The following is a 21,898-nucleotide window of genomic DNA, read 5'->3' on the forward strand; positions in this document are numbered from 1 at the left end:
CTAAATAAGCAAGGACCTCAACCGCTCAATAAAATTAAAGGAGGAGTTGTTTCTACACAACGATAGATGGTAGCCTCAGCACCTTGGTCTGGCTACAGCAGACCAATCATCTAGTAAGCTATAATAAAACCAATAATGATTATGAAAATAACATAAAGGGAGTAACGGGAGAAAAAACTAAGCCCAGAAAAATCAGATTTATCCATTCTTCGTAGTTCTAGCGGACCAACCTCATAATCACAACATGATGATAACACGAAATAGGAATAGTAGGAGATAGAACCAAGCAGAGGAAAATGGCGACAGAAACCACTATACAAATTCAGGGAGGTCAGGTCAGGCTACATCATATCAATCATCTACATAGTTGAAATAAAAACAAAAATGATCAACAAAAATAAAACAGGGGAGTATCAGAAGAAAACCCAATGGCCAGAAAATCCAGATTTGTTCATTCCTCGTTCTATCGAACCAACATCACAACGTGATTATAACTCAAAACAATAGGAGACAGAGGAAAATGCCTACACTAAGTTACCAACGACTTCAACCACTTCGTAAAATTCAAGTTGGTGTTGATTCTAGGCACCGATAGATGGCATATCACAAACACGCTGTATTTGTATAAGAATCAGTGTCTATGGTTGAGATAAGAATTCGATTTTGGAATACTATAAGTATACGAATTGGTACTGAAAATAGTACCTAAATTTAGAATTTGGTGAACAAATCGTAAACTTTGTAGAGTTATACGAAAAGTACTAAATAGTGCGAAATTTAGTATATTTGGTATTGGGTAAATAAATACTGCTATAGTCTTTAGTCCATCTTCATGTAGTATTCGGGATAATGTGTGAAATTTGGTATAACGAGCATAAATTGGCATATTTGGCAATGACGGTCCTTCTTAGTGGGTGCAATTTGCAAAATTTTCAAAAAACATACAATTTGGAAAAAAGTTTTATTTATTACTGACATATCGACGCCTCCGAACCATAGTATGCTAAGTCTGAAAAGTGAGTTTTTCAGTAGAAGCTTTCAAAGTATGGAAGTTTCTTTTATCGTACGTGCCATGCTAAGTACATTTTAGCTTATAACTTTGGTTTGGATTGGCCAATGATTACCAAAATTTCAGTGAATTTAAATTAAGGACCGTAGTATCTAAAAACGTAAAGAACTTTAAAACATGCTAAGTCGACTTAGCATACTATGGTTCGGAGGCGTCGATATGTTTGGCAAAGCTGGGACATCGATCATTTCCGGGAGATTACCAGGAAATAGATTTAGGAGTTCTACACCCAGGTTTCAATTTAATTGTCGCTGCAAAACTTGCGTAGCTTTATATCTTGATTTGTAGCTCTTGTATGTATTTTTGGATTTTATGTGTTCTTTTTGTCCTTAATTTATTGAATTTTACTACAATTATCACAATAAGCGGTTTTTCATCCTCGAAATATTGTACCGAACTGTCGGATTCGTCCGATAATTATCGGTTTTATTACCGAATATCAAACATTTTAAAACCTTGTTATTTTTTTTCAAAAAAAAAAAAAACGGATATTCAGATAATAAAACCGGTTTCAATACCTTATCGCATAAAAAGCTAGTAAACAAACGTACTTATTGCGTATCATTAAAAATCAAGTAAACAAACCTGCTTAATTTATTGAACCGGACTATTATCGGGTTTATTATCCGAATATTCAAAATTTTTAAATTCGGTTATTATTCCTCAAAAAAGTACGTTTTTGGCATAACTACAGCGATGTTGCCAGAGGAGGGGCACGAGGGGCTCGGGCACCTCCTAAATGAAACATTTTTTACGGTAAATTTATGTTTGCAATAGCGATTTTTTTCATTTTGTACTAGCGGGAAATGAAATACTGTGTTTAAACAATAATTCGGACGCCGTCAGTTCGACAAAATAAGGAATGTATACTGAATTTATTGAAATACATACATACATATAGGTTTTTAGGGACAAGAAAGGGTAAATTTGAGAATAGACCAATAAAACTTTAAAATATCGATTTCTGCTCTTTGATTACCCCACCTAAAATCATATGAGCAGTATTTTTGAAGAATATTGCGAGGATGAAAGTCGTATCTTGTAATAATTGGAGCCCGGTTCAACAAATTAAGAACGAAAAGGGCAGACAAGGAATCAAGTTAGAATAACGACATGTTATATAAAAATTTCTAATAAAGAAATGTAATCTCAAAAAATACATAGATACATTAGATACAAATGAAGATATGAAGCTATATTTTCAAGTGAAATAGGCTCGCCAGAAAAAAATAGATCACACCATATATCCGAACATTGACCTATGGCGAAATGTTCCTCCTGGGGTTTTCATATGCTCACCTAGGTCTTTCATTCCCAATTGTCCGCCCCGCATACCAAGGCCTCGATTTTGTCGCAAAGTATAAATGCCAGTATCCCAACGGCAGAAAAAGTATGCCCCAGGCGGGCGAACTTGCGCCTTTCTAATTTGGTCGGAAACTCTTTAAAAAAATGTTGGTATGGTAACTTTTATTTGAAAGTGTGGTGGCGTATGTCAGTCTGATTGTCGGTCTGCCGACAAGCAACAGTATCCACTAACAACAAATAACATAATAAGCAAAACAATGTACCTTCGTGCTAAATCCAATGAAATTTGTAAACATTTTCAAATTCAAAAGAATCGACAAAATAAATCATTTTTGCTTTAAACGTTAGTTTCCTTTTTGTTATTGGTTTTTTTCATAGCTCTTTTTCTTTCTTTTATGTACCTTCTACATATTCCAACAGCAATCACATATACAACCAGTAAACTCCACTTCAAGTCACACCATTAATACCTTGGGCCAATACCCAATTAATAGTTGTTTAAAGTCATTGTTACGAAGTTCCTTAGATTATGTGTGAAAGGGCTAAAACAGGCGGGAGGGGCGGAGGGGGGGAGAGTTAGAACGGCGTACAAAATGTGTTAAATGGAGAAAAAAAACAACAACTACAACAAATTCTAGTCATTCCATCATTTGTTTAGAAGATGAAAAGGCACGTTCTGTGCGGTATTGTATTGCACTCGCAACTGTGGTCTGGGACCAATGTATTTGAGGGCCACTAAGAATCGCAACACCCAATACAATAGGTTATTGAACAAATAAGTAACAAATGAATGGTGTATCCATTGTTGTGCACATGACACATTTGTGGTTGGGTAAATAGCACACGAAGTCAGGGTGAGAATTTTGAAAATAAATAATGTTTGTGGTTATGAATGTATTTTTGGCAATTAATTTCAAAATTTGGTATTGATCATTTTTTTAATGAACAACAAAAAAATAAATAAAATGAGGTTTATTTATTTATTTTTATGGGGTTTAATGGTGTAGCCCATTAATTGATTCGCTCTTTACCTTCAGTCAGATGAATGTTATGGTTCCATTTAAAGAGTTAATGTAATTTTTTTTTCAATTGCAGATCTTCTATATATACATTTAACAATAAATTATTAGAAAGAGGAACATTTTTGTCGGGTGGATTTTTAGTTTTAGTTTTTTTTTCAGAAGTATTCGGAGGCGCAGTAGGCGTGGACTTTTGAATAGTTTTTCAAACGATTCTGATTTAAATTGTATTCCGAGCCACAATAGGCGTGGATTTTTTAATAGTTTTTCAGACGAAATGGGAGCCACAATGTAGAAAATATTACAATTCATTTCGATTAGTTATTTGAAATCATATTTCACATTTGAACGCTATAATCGCTCCATAGAACAACAGCAACAATTTACGATTTCTTATGCCTACATATTGTAAGGGGTAATGCATTCGCCACTCTTCCACTCGGCACGTAGCCATTTACTTCGCTTAAAGCCTGACAATCTCGTCTCGGTGATATTTTTTCGTATCTTTACAGAGGGCACGTTGTCTGACTGCAGAATGCAACCAAACTATGACAGGGTAAAACATCTAATTTCAAATGAAATCAATCATATGGAACAATCCCAACTAGAAATGACTAAAATAATGTTATCGGCCTTTCCATGGAGGACAACTTTTGAAATACTTATTCAGTTTCCACTAAGAATACCTTTACTTAACTGGCTTGTGACAGAACATTTGTTCCATAAACCAAGCTTAAAGTGAGAATGAGTGCACAAGCATTTGCATTCTCTCGCAAATATGCAAGCGTCGTCGATTCATTCTTTCGCGAGCATTTGTTGATGAAGAACATTCTTTTGAAAAACTCAAAAAACAAATGTTCGAGAATTCTCGCGAGCACTGTTAAAAACAACAACAAACCAAAACATCATAAAAACACACAAACAACGAAAGAATGTGTGTGTAGTAGAAAGTGTGTGGAATAAGAAAACACATGTCCAACAACTATTGAGTTCACGAACGTTTGTTGTTATTGTTGTTGCCTTTTGAGCATTCGTGAGAATTCGGGAATGTTTGTTTTCATTCGTGAGAGAATGTCAGAAATAATTTCAACCACCAAACGAAACGAACGAACATTGTTGTGTGCTCTCACTCGTTTGTTATGTGTGTGTGCGAATATTCTTTGGCAAAATTCTTGGTAAAAAATTTATCGCCATAAATTCATTCTTAATATGAGCTCAAAACGAAAAGAATGTATTTTGAATCATTCGCGAGCGAATTTTTGCGCACCCTGGTTGGCTCGCTTTTATATGCCCTTTGAGCTAGGGAATCCTCATCCATTTTCACCTAGCCAACGTACGTAGTCGTTGCAACTCGATACGTTTGACTATGTCGATGTCCGAGAATAGATGGTAGAACTTACAGTTCATTCGACGCAGATCGGTCCATAGATCTTACGGAGAATTGCTCTCTCAAACACTCCAATATCTGTCTTATCTTCCTGTGCAAGTACCCATGTTTCTGATCCATACACCAGTACGTGTAGTATCAGCGTCTTGTAGAGTGTGAGTTTGGTCTGGCGAGAGTTGGCCTTGTTTTTTAATTGCTTACATCTGTTGGCCAACCCTATTCTTCTCCGAAACTGATGTCATTAATTTTATTATGGCGGTACAAAGGTATATAAAATCTTTCACTACCTTGAATCTGTAGTGCTCAAATTCCACAGTTGGTCCGAGTCTACTGGACGTCTTGCGCGTTGATACCATCAGCTTGGTCTACTCGCCATTTACTACCAGACTAATGCTGTGCAAGCATGGGAATAGGTGCCCTCGGTTACATGTATCAATAAGCTCGTTCTCTGCGTTCTCTTTTAGTAAGAATTTCATATGGCGGTTTCTCATTTATTTCCGAGCATTTTCTCTTTGCACACCTCTATACCAGACCCACTTTGGCAGGTTCTTTCCCAATTTGTTCAAAGGTGGCTGTTACCGCTCGCAATGCTCGACCCATTATGTTGAAAAGGCGAATAACATGTGTTGTTGAGTGTACAGAGTGCCATTTCTGTTCCAGTTTGTCTCTCGTAAGAGTTTTTCCAGCAGGATGTTAAAAAGGTCACACGAGAGTCAGTCACCTTGTCTGAACCCTCGTTCAGTATGGAAAGACTCCGAGAGGTCCTTTCCGACTTTAACTGCTGATCTTGTGGCAATTTAAGTTATTTTGCATAGCCGTATAAATTTTGCAGCAATACCAAACGCAGACATGCCTTTAAAAGTCTCAGGACGAATAACGGCATTTACATTATAACTTTTTACCGGGTTAACCTACTCTATGAGGATTTATTTGACATAAATGTAAAGGTATTGACAATTGAAACCCACTGGATTAACGAAATCCGGTTAAATGTAAACGTACTATAAGGCTGTCGGATGCTATATTGACTATAGTCAATGAATAGTTGAAATATGTCGATGTGTTTTTTTTCTGGTCAGTGGTGGATTTGACAGGCCTGAAACCTCATTAGTATGGTCCAATAATGTCATTGACCATTACTTCAGTCGTTCACATTGGAAGGAGAATTATTCCTCTATAGTTGGCACATATCGTCTTATTTGATTTTTTTGTATAGGGGACACAGGATATGGTGGTATCATTGGTCATGCATTCCTCTAGCCAAATTGTACTAATCAGCTGGTGCATGCTCCTGACGTGTGCATATCTGAACACCGTTCTTGAATTGTTCGTCTGGTAATCCATCTGCTGCTTTATTATTCTTCAGACAATTGGTTGTTATTCTAACCTCATCTTGGTTAAGTGGTACACACTCTATACCGTCATCTCTCATTGGTATCTTCTTCACCGCCATTATTTGATATCAGAAGCTTCGCTAATTCTCCTTCCAGCTCCTCAACACTGTATCTGTATAACTTTATGGAACTTTATACTGGGTCGTTTATAGTTTTCTATCACAATAGGCTTCCCACTTCTTTACTATCAGTACCTTCTCCTGCAGGTCAAAGACTTCGAGTCTTTCCGTCTATCTGTTGAAATCACGATAGAGATCGCAATATTTGAGATAGAACTCTGAATATTTTGACTGGCATTGCTATTACTCCTACGATGGTTGGTATTGAAAACATGGGGTATATCGGACCGTTTTGATATAGACCCCATATAACGGTGCCCCCAAATATTCGGTATTATGGGGTATAAAATCTCCCTACCGAAAATTATCAATGGTGGTCCACTTCTTAGGGTAGCTTTAATATAACGGCACGCCCCATTAATTGGTATTTTAGGGATTTTAGACACGTATTTCAATATTGACTCTTAACGGTACCCACAAATATTCGTTATTTTGATGTTTTTGGTACATGTTTCAACTTTATTGGCTGTAATTTGTTATTTTTGGGTTGCAGTATGGTAGTAAATCTTCCTACTAAAAATTATTAATATTAGTCCATCTATAAGAGGCCCCCATATAACGCAACATCCCAATTTTCATCATTGGCCTATGTTTCTGGGTAGCGCCCATATAATGGTAATTTTGGGGGTTTTGTGCACGTTTTTTTTTAAGCGAATTGGCTCTAAATTGATTTTTCAAGTTCCCAGGGGTGTAAAATCTTCTTACTAAAAATTATCAATATTGGTTCACTTTTCATGGAATTTCGTTACGTGTTTCAATCAAATATTTCGAGTTCGAGCGACGCAACAGCGTTATTTCAACATTTATCCGTAACTTTTTATTTTATTTTTCTTGACATTCTTCCATAGTTTTGTGTTTAAAATACCTATAAAACATTGGATATTCCCGTATGGGTATAGCCCTTCATACAACCTATTTGACCGTCATTTTATATTTTGACTTCTCAAACCTTCCCTCCAAAAAATTACCAGCATTTTTCCACTTTTTACTCAGTGTTTTTAAAACACTTAACATTTATAACAAGGTTTCCTTACCACATAAGGTGCCAAAGGATTCGACCCATCATCCGTCTTTTTTTATTTACAAAGAATTTCCTAACTTAATTTTTTTAATACAGTTTCTGTGTTATAACCTTAAAAGGATTCAAAACTATGAATTCCTCTCATTGACGGCATTTCATCTTCCCTCAAATTCCAAAGGTGTGGAATTTCTCATATGGCTTTTTCTAGATTCTTGAAACTGAAAAAATTACATTAAATTAAACTAAAGGAAAAATATGAAAAATGAACAATAAAAGTAATATGGAAAAAAATAAAAAAGAAGCAAACATTTTTTAACTTGCAACTTGTCCACGTAATGAAGCGGCGGCCATAAGGGGGGTATGGCAAACAGCACCACACGTTGCAGTGGCAGCAATGTGGTGTTGCATAAAAAATGCCGCATTTTATGAGACGTGTTTAGCATTTCGAAAAAAGAATGGAATAGACAGAAACTGCTTCTTCTGCTTCCCAGAATAATTTATAAAGTTGCGAACAAAGCAGTGGCCATGGGACAACAGCAGAGCCGATGAAGTTCCAGGAGTGGCGGGAAATATCTTGCATAGTGAACAGAATAAAATAATATTTATTTATTGATTATTCTTTTGTCAAGTCAATAATGCAAAAGGAAACCTAGAGTCATAGCATACTGCAGTGTTTTACCCCCTCTTCCACTCCTTTCCACAGCTTTACTTCTTCTCTTTTCGTACTTCTTCTCCTGTGCGTTCTTTGGTGTTCGTATAAAAAAAACAGCGGCTTTCTGAGAATAGCATTCATTGAAAATTCCCTGGTCTCGACTGGTGGCGGCACTATTTTTCCTCTCTATTGCCGTAAAATTAAATCCAATAAATTTTGCAACATATGCCAGGATAGATGGGGTGGAGAGATGGTCGCACACACACACATGAGCCCATAATGGACTACCTCGTAGTGTTTTTATTAACTAAAATTAAAAACAAAAATGTCTGACCATTGGACTGAACTAACAAACTATTGCCCATGGTGATGCCTAACCAACTAAAAGCCACACAGTTTTGGTTATTTAGTCCTACAGAACATTATTAAAACGGAAGAACTCCAGACTTCAGAATGAGAGAAGGACAGATGATGTTATTTTTTTGGTGGAATTGAAATATGTAAAAGTTGTACGGAATTTGTGCGGCTGGATGAAATAACAAATGGAAATGAACATTTTGAAGAATTAAACCACACAAATGTGGAGAACATTTGGAGATTCAAAAAAGAAGCATACAAATTAAAATAACAACTTTTGAAAAATCGCTGAACTGGAAAAAGCCACAAAATACGAAGCAGTCATTTCAAATTAATTGGAAGAGACAAATACTCCCACTCCGATACAACATTGGCGTGAAATTCGGAGGAGTAGATTTTTAAATACTTTTCAAGAACATCGGGCGCCTTAATAGAATAGGATGTTTAAATAGTCCATTTACCAGTGGGAGCCACAATAGGCGTGGATTTTTAAGAAGTTTTTCAGAAGAAGTAGAAGCCACAATAGGCGTGGATTTTTAAATAGTTTTTCAGACGAAGTAGAAGCCACAATAGGCGTGGATTTATAAATAGTTTTTCAGACGAAGTAGAAGCCACAATAGGCGTGGATTTATAAATAGTTTTTCAGACGAAGTAGAAGATAAAATAGGCGTGGATTTTTAAATAGTTTTTTAGACGAAGTAGAAGCCACAATAGGCGTGGATTTATAAATAGTTTTTCAGACGAAGTAGAAGCCACAATAGGCGTGGATTTTTAAATAGTTTTTCAGACGAAGTAGAAACCACAATAGGCGTGGATTTTTAATTAGTTTTTAAAAATTCCACGTCCGTAGAATATATTATTTAAAAATTCCACGCCTAATAAAGTGAAGGTCCGTAGAAAATATTATTTAAAAATTCCACGCCTAATAAAGTGAAGGTCCGTAGAAAAAATTATTTAAAAATTCCACGCCTAATAAAGTGAAGATCCGTAGAAAATATTATTTAAAAATTCCACGGCTAATAGAGTGAAGGTCCGTGGAAAATATCATTTAAAAATTCCACGCCTAATAAAGTGAAGATCCGTAGAAAATATTATTTAAAAATTCCACGCCTAATAAAGTGAAGGTCCGTAGAAAATATTATTTAAAAATTCCACGCCTAATAAAGTGAAGGTCCGTAGAAAATATTATTTAAAAATTCCACGCCTAATAAAGTGAAGATCCGTAGAAAATATTATTTAAAAATTCCACGCCTAATAAAGTGAAGATCCGTAGAAAATATTATTTAAAAATTCCACGCCTAATAAAGTGAAGATCCGTAGAAAATATTATTTAAAAATTCCACGCCTAATAAAGTGAAGATCCGTAGAAAATATTATTTAAAAATTCCACGACTAATAAAGTGAAGATCCGTAGAAAATATTATTTAAAAATTCCACGGCTAATAGAGTGAAGGTCCGTGGAAAATATTATTTAAAAATTCCACGCCTAATAAAGTGAAGGTCCGTAGAAAATATTCTTTAAAAATTCCACGCCCAATATAGACCCTGAAAAATATTCTTTAAAAATTCCACGCCTAATATAGTGAAGATCCGTGGAAAATATTATTTAAAAATTCCACGCCTAATAAAGTGAAGGTCCGTAGAAAATATTATTTAATAAAAATTCCACGCCTAATAAAGTGAAGGTCCGTAGAAAATATTATTTAAAAATTCCACGCCTAATAAAGTGAAGGTCCGTGGAAAATATTATTTAAAAATTCCACGCCTAATAAAGTGAAGGTCCGTAGAAAATATTATTTAAAAATTCCACGCCTAATAAAGTGAAGGTCCGTAGAAAATATGATTTAAAAATCAATCAATCGCCCATTGATTATTTGGTTTACAATCAACATGAATAGGTCAAAATTATATATGGAAGATATGCTATATCTAAATCTGAACCGATTTCAAGGAAACTTGCCCGAGATTAATTTATATTAATTTCAGTACGTTTTGCCAATCGGCCTAGCTATGGGTCTTTAGTAGACCATTTACTTAAAATCGGACGAAAGTATATATAGGAGTTATATGCAAATCTGAACAAATTTCAAGAAAACTTGACACTCGAAAGGTTATAGTAACTTTAGTACATTGTAAAAAATGCGCGCGGGTCGGCCAATCTTTGGTTCGGACATTAAATCGGACGAAAATATTATATCTAAATCTGAATCGATTTTCACGAAACTTAGCACACATGATTCTGGACCCAATTCAGTACCCTATGCCAAATTTCGTGAAAATCGAAAAATATATAGGGACTTTGGAGACCCATTTACCTTAAATCGGACGAAAATATATATGGGAGCTATATCTAAATCTGAACCGATTTTCACGAAAATTAGCACATATCATTCTGGACCCAATTCAGTACCCTATGCCAAATTTCTGAACCGATTTTCACGAAACTAGGCACATATTATTCTGGACCCAATTCAGTACCCTATGCCAAATTTCGTGCAAATCGAAAGATATATAGGGACATTGGAGACCCATTTACCTTAAATCGGACGAAAATATATATGGGAGCTATATCTAAATATGCACCGATTTTCACGAAACTTAGCACACATCATTTTATACCTAATTCAGTACTCCATGACAAATTTCATGCAAATCGAAAGATATATAGGGACTTTGGTGCACCATTTACATTAAATCGGACGAAACTATATATGGGAGCTATATCTAAATCTGAACCGATTTTCTCTAAACTTGACACACATCATTCTGGAACTAATTCAGTACTCTGTGCTAAATTTCGTGCAAATCGAAAAATATAGAGGGGCTTTGGTGCCCCATAATACCCTGTACCACAGTGTGGTGAAGGTTATAAAAATCCACGCCTAAAGAAGTGGAGATCCTTGGGAAAATATTCTTTAAAAATCCACGCCTAAAGAAGTGGAGATCCTTGGGAAAATATTCTTTAAAAATCCACGCCTAAAGAAGTGGAGATCCTTGGGAAAATATTCTTTAAAAATCCACGCCTAAAGAAGTGGAGATCCTTGGGAAAATATTCTTTAAAAATCCACGCCTAAAGAAGTGGAGATCCTTGGGAAAATATTCTTTAAAAATCCACGCCTAAAGAAGTGGAGATCCTTGGGAAAATATTCTTTAAAAATCCACGCCTAAAGAAGTGGAGATCCTTGGGAAAATATTCTTTAAAAATCCACGCCTAAAGAAGTGGAGATCCTTGGGAAAATATTCTTTAAAAATCCACGCCTAAAGAAGTGGAGATCCTTGGGAAAATATTCTTTAAAAATCCACGCCTAAAGAAGTGGAGATCCTTGGGAAAATATTCTTTAAAAATCCACGCCTAAAGAAGTGGGAAAATCTTTAAAAATCCACGCCTAAAGAAGTGGAGATCCTTGGGAAAATATTCTTTAAAAATCCACGCCTAAAGAAGTGGAGATCCTTGGGAAAATATTCTTTAAAAATCCACGCCTAAAGAAGTGGAGATCCTTGGGAAAATATTCTTTAAAAATCCACGCCTAAAGAAGTGGAGAAGTGGAGATCCTTGGGAAAATATTCTTTAAAAATCCACGCCTAAAGAAGTGGAGATCCTTGGGAAAATATTCTTTAAAAAAATCCACGCCTAAAGAAGTGGAGATCCTTGGGAAAATATTCTTTAAAAATCCACGCCTAAAGAAGTGGAGAGAAAATCTTTAAAAATCCACGCCTAAAGAAAGTGAAAATCCACGCCTAAAGAAGTGGAGATCCTTGGGAAAATATTCTTTAAAAATCCACGCCTAAAGAAGTGGAGAGAAAATATTCTTTAAAAATCCACGCCTAAAGAAGTGGAGATCCTTGGGAAAATATTCTTTAAAAATCCACGCCTAAAGAAGTGGAGATCCTTGGGAAAATATTCTTTAAAAATCCACGCCTAAAGAAGTGAAGATCCTTGGCAAAATATTCTTTAAAAATCCACGCCTAAAGAAGTGAAGATCCTTGGCAAAATATTCTTTAAAAATCACGCCTAACAGAGTGTAGGTCCTTGACAAAATTTTCTTTAAAATCCACGCCTAAAGCAATACAGGCCCTTGGCAAAATATTCTTTAAAAATTTAAAAATCCACTTGGCAAAATATTCTTTAAAAATCCACGCCTAAAGAAGTGAAGATCCTTGGCAAAATATTCTTTAAAAATCCACGCCTAAAGAAGTGAAGATCCTTGGCAAAATATTCTTTAAAAATCCACGCCTAAAGAAGTGAAGATCCTTGGCAAAATATTCTTTAAAAATCCACTATAAAAGAAGTGTGGAGATCCTTGGCAAAATATTCTTTAAAAATCCACGCCTAAAGAAGTGAAGATCCTTGGCAAAATATTCTTTAAAAATCCACGCCTAAAGAAGTGAAGATCCTTGGCAAAATATTCTTTAAAAATCCACGCCTAAAGAAGTGAAGATCCTTGGCAAAATATTCTTTAAAAATCCACGCCTAAAGAAGTGAAGATCCTTGGCAAAATATTCTTTAAAAATCCACGCCTAAAGAAGTGAAGATCCTTGGCAAAATATTCTTTAAAAATCCACGCCTAAAGAAGTGAAGATCCTTGGCAAAATATTCTTTAAAAATCCACGCCTAAAGAAGTGAAGATCCTTGGCAAAATATTCTTTAAAAATCCACGCCTAAAGAAGTGAAGATCCTTGGCAAAATATTCTTTAAAAATCCACGCCTATTGGCAGACAGGTCCTTGGCAAAATATTCTCTAAAAAATTCACGCCTATTGGCAGAAAAGTCCTTGGCAAAATATTCTTTAAAAATCCACGCCTAAAGAAGTGAAGATCCTTGGCGAAATATTCTTTAAAAATCCACGCCTAAAGAAGTGAATATCCTTGGCAAATATTCTTTAAAAATCCACGCCTAAAGAAGTGAAGATCCTTGGCAAAATATTCTTTAAAAATCCACGCCTAAAGAAGTGAAAATCCTTGGCAAAATATTCTTTAAAAATCCACGCCTAAAGAAGTGAAGATCCTTGGCAAAATATTCTTTAAAAATCCACGCCTAAAGAAGTGAAGATCCTTGGCAAAATATTCTTTAAAAATCCACGCCTAAAGAAGTGAAGATCCTTGGCAAAATATTCTTTAAAAATCCACGCCTAAAGAAGTGAAGATCCTTGGCAAAATATTCTTTAAAAATCCACGCCTAAAGAAGTGAAGATCCTTGGGAAAATATTCTTTAAAAATCCACGCCTAAAGAAGTGTGGAGATCCTTGGCAAAATATTCTTTAAAAATCCACGCCTAAAGAAGTGTGGAGATCCTTGGCAAAATATTCTTTAAAAATCCACGCCTAAAGAAGTGAAGATCCTTGGCAAAATATTCTTTAAAAATCCACGCCTAAAGAAGTGAAGATCCTTGGCAAAATATTCTTTAAAAATCCACTACAAAAGAAGTGTGGAGATCCTTGGCAAAATATGCTTTAAAAATCCACTACAAAATATTCTTTAAAATCCACGCCAAAAGAAGTGAAGGACCCTGGTAAAATATTCTTCGAAAATCCATGCCTTTAGCTGTGAAAATCTTTAGAAACCAATCTTATAAAAATCCATGCCTTGGCAATGCAGGTCTTTTGAAAATATAATTTAAAAATCCACGCCTTTATCACGAAAGGTCCTCAGAGGGTCTTCTTCAAACATCCACACCTTTTCATTTTGAATGTATCTATCTAAAATATATCCCTGCTTTGGGTATAATAAACTATTGTCAAATTACCAAGGCCATTTCCCATGACGTTTATTTAAATCTTTGTTGCCATGTCGATTTTAATACCCTTGGGTCATATTACAAACACTCCGGCTGTCCTGTAATAGTTGGGGAATGCGAACACAAATTGTTTATGTTACCAATTTTTACGAAGGCAAAAACAACACGAAATCCTTTAAATCATTTATTGAATTTCTTCTTCATTTGCCCCTCTTCTTCTTCACCATCGTACAGGAGAAACATACATTCCCCATGTTAGGTCTAGTCAGGGTAACAAGTTGCTTGCAACATGGAAAAGGGATTTCAACTAAACAACCCTAAAGCAATTTTTTTGCAGATATTCTGGAGATGTTTGCACGGCTGCTACCATGCAACAACAGTGGTGACCTTAGTCAAGACTGAAGGTGGTTCTGTCTTTAATGAAAAATTACAAAACAAATATGGATGCACCCCGGTTTTTTTTCGAATTGATGCGTGTTTTTCGGCTTCAGAGTATCTGTAGTTGTTGTGATTGTTGCAAAGAAAAAAAAAACCGAAACACACGCATCCCATCATCCTCACAACAATTGACCAAACTTATACACCAACCATTAAGAATTAATAATAAAAGAAAGACAAAGGACATCAACAATAACAACAACAACGGGAGTCATAACATAAGGCAAACAACAAAAACTGCCAGCCAATGAACACGTCTGCCATCAGCTCTGATTTAGTTGAAATTGTTAATGACAAGGAAGAAGGGTGCAAGTATTCGTCCCTGGGTTACTCCACACCATATTTCAACTGGTGATGAGAGAGAGACAGTGAGGATTTACTGCCTGAAATTGATGATAGCAGGGGCGGAAGGATGGATGGACAGACAGACAGGGAGATGAATGGACAGACAATCAACCGACCGACTGTTCGTCCGCTTGGATGTATGAATCGATGGATGGGTCGACCACACATATGTGGCACTATTGCATTATTAATACATTTTGCTCATTGTTGCCCTTGTTGTTGTTATTTCAGTGTTTATACCCATGGTGTGGCTGATACTGTGGTTTAGCCTCTCATCGGTATTGTATTGCACAATTCAGTAGAAGAAATGAAAACAAACAATTTATCCACAGCCATGCAATCGTATCCAAGCCAAGCATCTACCAGCCATTTTAGCCCATCCTCAGTCATCCCTCATCCCGTGCTATTTTTGGATTTCGTTTTTTGCCATAGATTAACATAATGATGAAATGATGATAGCGTGTCATCTGACATAATCTGTTGAGCCGAATAAAAACATAGCGAAGAGCTCATTTTTTCAGGCCTTGAAATCACGCTTGTATCATATTTTATGTTTGTTTTTGTTTTTATTGTTGCCGATTCGGATTACTCGCATTCGCTACAAGTGAGTCTTGTTTATTGAATGGATTTTGCTTGTCAAGGATTATAATCCGACTAGAGAGGATGTGTTTATTGATAGGTGGGATGGAGGTATGGCATATTTAATTTTCCATTAAAAACTATTCTATATAGAGTCCTTTAGAAATATTCCTCAAATCCACGCTTGTGTCTGGGAAGGTCCTCAACTCTATCTCTGAAGGTTCTTATAATATTCCCTAAAAATTCTGTGAATGTTCTTTAAATATTCTATACAAAATAGAAGCCTCTATCTGTGAAGGTCCTTGACACTATCTTCAAAAGTCCTCAAAAAAGTCTGTGAAGGTCCACGACTCTATCTTTGAAGGTCCATAAGATATTCCCTACAAATTCTGTGAAGGTCCTTTAAATATTCTATACAAAATTCCACCTATAGTTGGAAAATCACTAAAAAATATATTCTTTAAAAATCCACGCCTATAGCTGGGAAGGCAAATAAAAATTATTCTTTAATTACCAATTTTTTAAAAAATTTGCAAAAGACCTCCACTCTGTATGGCGTGAATTTTTAAAGAAAATTTTGCCAAGGACCTCCACTCTGTAAGTCGTGAATTTTTAAAGAGAATTTTGCCAAGGACCTGTATTGCTTTAGGCGTGGATTTTTAAAGAATATTTTGCCAAGGACCTGTATTGCTTTAGGCGTGGATTTTTAAAGAATATTTTGCCAAGGACCTGTATTGCTTTAGGCGTGGATTTTTTAAAGAATATTTTGCCAAGGACCTGTATTGCTTTAGGCGTGGATTTTTTAAAGAATATTTTGCCAAGGACCTGTATTGCTTTAGGCGTGGATTTTTTAAAGAATATTTTGCCAAGGACCTGTATTGCTTTAGGCGTGGATTTTTTAAAGAATATTTTGCCAAGGACCTGTATTGCTTTAGGCGTGGATTTTTTAAAGAATATTTTGCCAAGGACCTGTATTGCTTTAGGCGTGGATTTTTTAAAGAATATTTTGCCAAGGACCTGTATTGCTTTAGGCGTGGATTTTTTAAAGAATATTTTGCCAAGGACCTGTATTGCTTTAGGCGTGGATTTTTAAAGAATATTTTGCCAAGGACCTGTATTGCTTTAGGCGTGGATTTTTAAAGAATATTTTGCCAAGGACCTGTATTGCTTTAGGCGTGGATTTTTAAAGAATATTTTGCCAAGGACCTTAATCCATGTATGCGTGGAATAATTTTTAAAAGACCTTCACTCCCATGGGCGTGGATTTTTAAAGTATATTCCTAATTATCTTGAAGTGTAGATGCTCTGCGTTATATCTCGTTCCTTGCTCATTTATTGTTGCCTTCAGATGTTCCTTCTAGACGTTAATCGGCCTGTCACTCAATCACTTATCACCTCGCTTCTTTTTAGGCATATATAAATTTCAAACCTATACATTGAATGCTAGCACATACCTAGTTTTGAAGTTCTTTTTAAACAATTTAAATGCCATATCACATTAAACGCAACTATTTGAACAACTTCAATTGGTACTCTCGCAACTTTGCTCAAGTAGTTAATTATGTTTTCAAAGAGAAGTAACAACAAAAAAACAAGTAAAACTATTTTTATGTTTTTGCCACTTTATTTAATTTGAAGAGGCGGCTGATGGGAAAAAATCGAATCAAGCAACAAGGTATCCAACCAGTCAGCAAGCAAAATATCAAACCAAACAAACAACTCACCAACAAACCTATACACCAGCCAGTAGTAGTAATTGTGGCCACTTACTCAGATATTTGTAGGCATTTCTATGAGGAATCTTCGAATCGCGTGCAAATATGCCATTAATAATGAATTGATGAAGAAGAGAAAAAAAAAAAAATAATTTCATATTCCCGAATTGAAGACAGAAGCCAATACCGCGTTGAAGAACAAAAATGAGGTAAATGAATTTGCTTTCATTCCGTTCATACAGAAATTATGTTACGTTATGATGTTGTTTGGTTCGGTACGTTCTTCATATTTTTATGTTCGCTTAAAACGTTGTTTGTTATAAAAATTATTAGTTTGCATTACCGACTGCCTCAATAAAGAATTGTTTATTAATGATGATATAATTGGAAATCAATTACATCAATTTCGGTATGGAAATTGTTAGTGGTGGTAATAATCATTAAGATTTATTAGGGCAATATTGCAAACAAATAAGGAAGTATTATTTTTATGGAGGAATAATGTGATGTTGTATATCAGAAGGTAATATAAGGCCGCGATTGTTACTTTTTTATATTTTTCGATGAGTTATAAAAATAATATTTTTCAAGGACCGTAACTTTTAAAACACATATATTTTTAAATACTTTTTAATGACTATCACTACTATGACCGCGGGTACCTAAGCAATATTTACAAAGGTCCTTCACTTATATATAGAGAATGGGTTTCCAAGGACCTTCATATATTTAGGTTTGGATTTTTTAAGAACATTTTTCAAAGATAGTCACTGCATAAAACGTGGAGTTTTCCGGGCCCTTCACTGATATAGGTTTGTATTTTTTAAGATTTTTTACTGTTATCAAAGTGGAGTTTTTAAAAGAACTTTATATTGAAGTGGAGTTTTTAAAGGTCATTCTCTGTTTTAAATTCGTATGTGTCCTTAAAAAGCAGAATAATTTAATTATTTATTTAGGCGTGGATTTTTAAGGAATATTTATCCAAGGACCCTCATTGCATTAGGCGTGGATTTTGAAAGAATAGTTTGGAAAGGACCGTCACTACTTAGATGTGGAGTTTTGGAGAATATTTATCCAAGGACCTTCACTTTTTAGGCGTGGAGTTTTAAAGAATATTTTCCAAGGACCCTCATTGCATTAGGCGTGGATTTTGAAGGAATAGTTTGGAAAGGACCTTAACTTTTTAGATGTGGATTTTTAGAGAATATTTATCCAAGGACCTTCACAATTTAGGCGTGGATTTTTATGAATATTTTCCAAGGGGCCTTTACTTTTTAGACGAGGATTTTTAAAGAATATTTTTCCAAAGACCCTCATTGCAATAGGCGTGGATTTTTAAAGAATCGTTTGGCAAGGACCTTCATTGCAGTAAGCCTGGATTTTTAAAGAATCGTTTGGCAAGGACCTTCATTGCAGTAGGCCTGGATTTTTAAAGAATCGTTTGGCAAGGACCCTCATTGCAATAGGCCTGGATTTTTAAAGAACATTTTCCAATGACCTTCATTGCAATAGGGGTGGATTTTTAAGGAATAGTTTGGGGTGGATTTTTATTTGTTTTTATCAAAGAGTTGGCTATCTAGAGCAAGCGTCACGAAATTTTGCATGTAGGCTCGGGCCAATATTTAGGATGAAATGGATCAAAATCATTATTTTTGTCTGTTTTCTTGGTCGCTTTAGAGGCAACAATTATGACCGAACACCATGCAATTTTACACCAGGAAGAGAATGTGGCCAAAGAATAAGCATGACTGTTTTGATGAAGATCGGTCATTATTTAGCGGGTCAAATGGACCCAGACTTTTTTGTGAAAATTACACAATTTTTATTTTGCGGCATATATATTTACTCCTGAAACACATAGTTGTTAGTACATCCAAGAGGAGTTGTTTACCTTTAAATTGATACCAAATATATTGTTGTATGTATTCGAATGTGGATGTAATATGTAAATCTATAAAGGTGTCTATGTGCTATGATAATGTTTAGTATTGCTATTACCCCACTAGAGGACGGACATGTCGCGCTGATCGGTTTAAAAATTTACATGAAGTTCCAGTTATGACCAAGGATGACGCCTATAATTTTCGGTGATGTTGAGATATACAATAAACCGAAAATTTTATTTTTATCAGAATATCTAGTCGCTCTAGAGCACATGCAGCACATCACACATTTTACACCGTAAAGGGTATCTGACCAAATATTTAGAATGACTATTTATACCCTACACAACTATGTTGTCAGGGTATTATAGCTTTGTGCAGCCCCAAAAGTTTGTAACGCCGCGAAATATTGGTCATAGACCCACCTTTAAGTATACCGATCGTCATATCTCGACTAGCTGAGTCGATCTAAACATGTGTGTCCGTCCGTCTGTCCGTTATAATTTGTAAACACGATACAGGCCACAGTTATGGACCAATCTTCACGAAATTTTGCATGTAGGCTGGGTTCTGGCCAATGAAGACCCCTATTGTTTTTGGAAAAGATCGGTTAATATTTAGGGGATGAAATGGACCAAATACTAAATTTTTGTCGGTTTTTCTGGTCGCTCCAGAGACCGCAATAATGGCCCGAACATCGTGAAATTTTCCATGGAGAAGGGGATCGGGCCAAAGAATAAGCATGCCTGTTTTTATAGAATTCGGTCAATATTTAGCGGGTCAAATGGACCCTGACTTTTGTGTGAAAAATTACAAAATTTGTATTCTATAGCGTATATATTTACCCCTGAAGGACATAGACCCGAGAAGTTTATATTATATACAAGAGGAGTGGTTGACCATTAAATTAATACCAATTATATTGTTGTATGTGCTCGGATGTGGGAGTTACACCTAAATATTTACAGGTATCTCCGTATTCGTATATTATTTAGTAACCCATTATCACTTTAGAGAGCAAAACTATAGCGCTGATCGCTTTGAAATGTTCCATGAGGTTCCAGTTATGGTCAAGGACAACGCCTATAATTTTCGATGATGATCAGATAATAATTTTGGAATGAAGTGGACCGAAAACTTAATTTTTTGTGCTATTATTTAAAGGGTGCAAATATCAAGAAATATTGCCCAGGCTCGGAATAAACATCCGCAGAAAATTTGAATTCCGTGGTAGTTGTGTAGGGTATCGTATGGTCGGCCCCGTCCGACTATACTGCTCCGCTCACTGGTTAGATGATGATCGGTCCAAATTTCGAGAGTCAAATCAACCAAAACCTATATTGGAAAAATGTTTATGTTATGGCGTAAATAATTACCTCCGGAAACAAGATTTGAAAAATATGCCAGGATTAGAAATTGGAGCTGTTAACCTATAATCGGTCATGAGGATGCAAATATTGCGAAATATTGCCCAAGCTCCGCATATAGAACCGCAGAAAGTTATTTTTTCGTGGTAGTTGTGTAGGGTAACATATGGCCGGCCCCGTCTGACTATACTTTTCCGCTCTCTGGTTTACTTATTACCATGTTGTATATTTTTTGGGGAGATAGAGGAAGGCGTGGACCGATATTATCAAATCAAATTTCACTACAAGTCTCAAAACAAGCTATATATTTAAAATTTTTAGAAATCTACGGTATAAAATATTGAGAACAAATTATTTTTGACTTCAGTTTGTGTTAATTCTACACTTTACAGAAATGTTTCAAAATCGTTTTTATACTTGATCATAGGAGTATTCCGCCAAAGAGAGAATTATTCTTCATTGAATTTTAATATTAGTTTTAGTATTATCTATAGTTTTTTGCTATGTATCCTTTTTAGGAAAAATAAGGCGTTTAACGATCAATATGAGGTGGAGTGTATATTGAAATTCTTTCGTCATTCTTCTATCTATTCTTCTGTTTTATCGTCAAACGCAGGTCTAAACGTCTGAAGAAAACGCCACATTTACCTTTTTGTAGATAACTAAAAAAATATTTTGAGGATCTTTTTTTGTAAGCGACAAGACTGGTGTGAAAATATCAAAGTGGGTTAATAGGATACCCCAAACAACACTCTATCACACTCTATCGTGAATTAAATCATTTAGAAAAAACAAATGTACCCCATAATCGTCATCATTACTACAAATGACACACATTTTATTCATTCGATCGTCATCAAAGAAAGAACGGAACTAGCCATTTTAACTAACTGGTACTATATATGTCTGTGTATATTCTAGTTTGACACAATTCTAGCCAAATTGGTCAAGGTAACTTGTCCGCAATGATGGCTAAAGAAATAATGTAGCTTCACAGACAGAGACATCACACTTCAATTACAGATGTGCCTAAATGATAAACATTAAACGAACATTGATCTACAAGAAGAATATGAGGAAAAATAGCAAATAAATTCGATTCAGTTTCAACTTACCTGACAATAATTAATTTTATTAGCAGCATTTTGTACAAATTTGTCGTTTAATTAGCTTTTATTTCGTTTTAGTTTTCGACTTTGTCGTCTTTTTTAGTATACGCTTTGATATGTTTTGATTTTCGTTTGTTAGTGTTATATTTTCTTTATTCGGATTTTTTTCTTGTTTACTAAGTAAGTCTCACTGCAAAAGTAGCACCAAAAAGAAAAAAAATGAAAACACTATAAAATTGACTTGATTTCAGATGAATGGTTTTTCGACACACACGACACGACGTTACGCGTTAATAATTCCAATTACGAGACGAAATCACTTAAAGATCGCAACGAATCGCAATTGTGGAGGACAATCATTTGTTGTTTTGCACAGTGGTTCGTTCGGCAGTAGTTGAATAGTGT

The 21,898-nt window shown here is 35.3% G+C and overlaps 1 protein-coding gene across 1 annotated transcript in view; it reads right to left on the reverse strand.

Moving 5' to 3' along the window:
- Positions 1–21,560, reverse strand: part of LOC133326721 (uncharacterized) — a 61,235-nt gene extending 39,675 nt beyond the window's left edge. Inside the window, exon 1 of the mRNA XM_061535337.1 lies at positions 21,500–21,560. Within this exon, the coding sequence (XP_061391321.1) occupies positions 21,500–21,528 (29 nt within the window). The 5' untranslated portion in view covers positions 21,529–21,560. The remainder of the gene's footprint in view (positions 1–21,499) is intronic.
- Between the last annotated feature and the right edge of the window lie 338 nt (positions 21,561–21,898).

This window comes from Musca vetustissima, unplaced genomic scaffold (assembly GCF_032173495.1).
Source record: "Musca vetustissima isolate MV318-11 ecotype Yass unplaced genomic scaffold, APGP_CSIRO_Mvet_v1 utg39857, whole genome shotgun sequence".
Lineage (NCBI taxonomy): Eukaryota > Metazoa > Arthropoda > Insecta > Diptera > Muscidae > Musca > Musca vetustissima.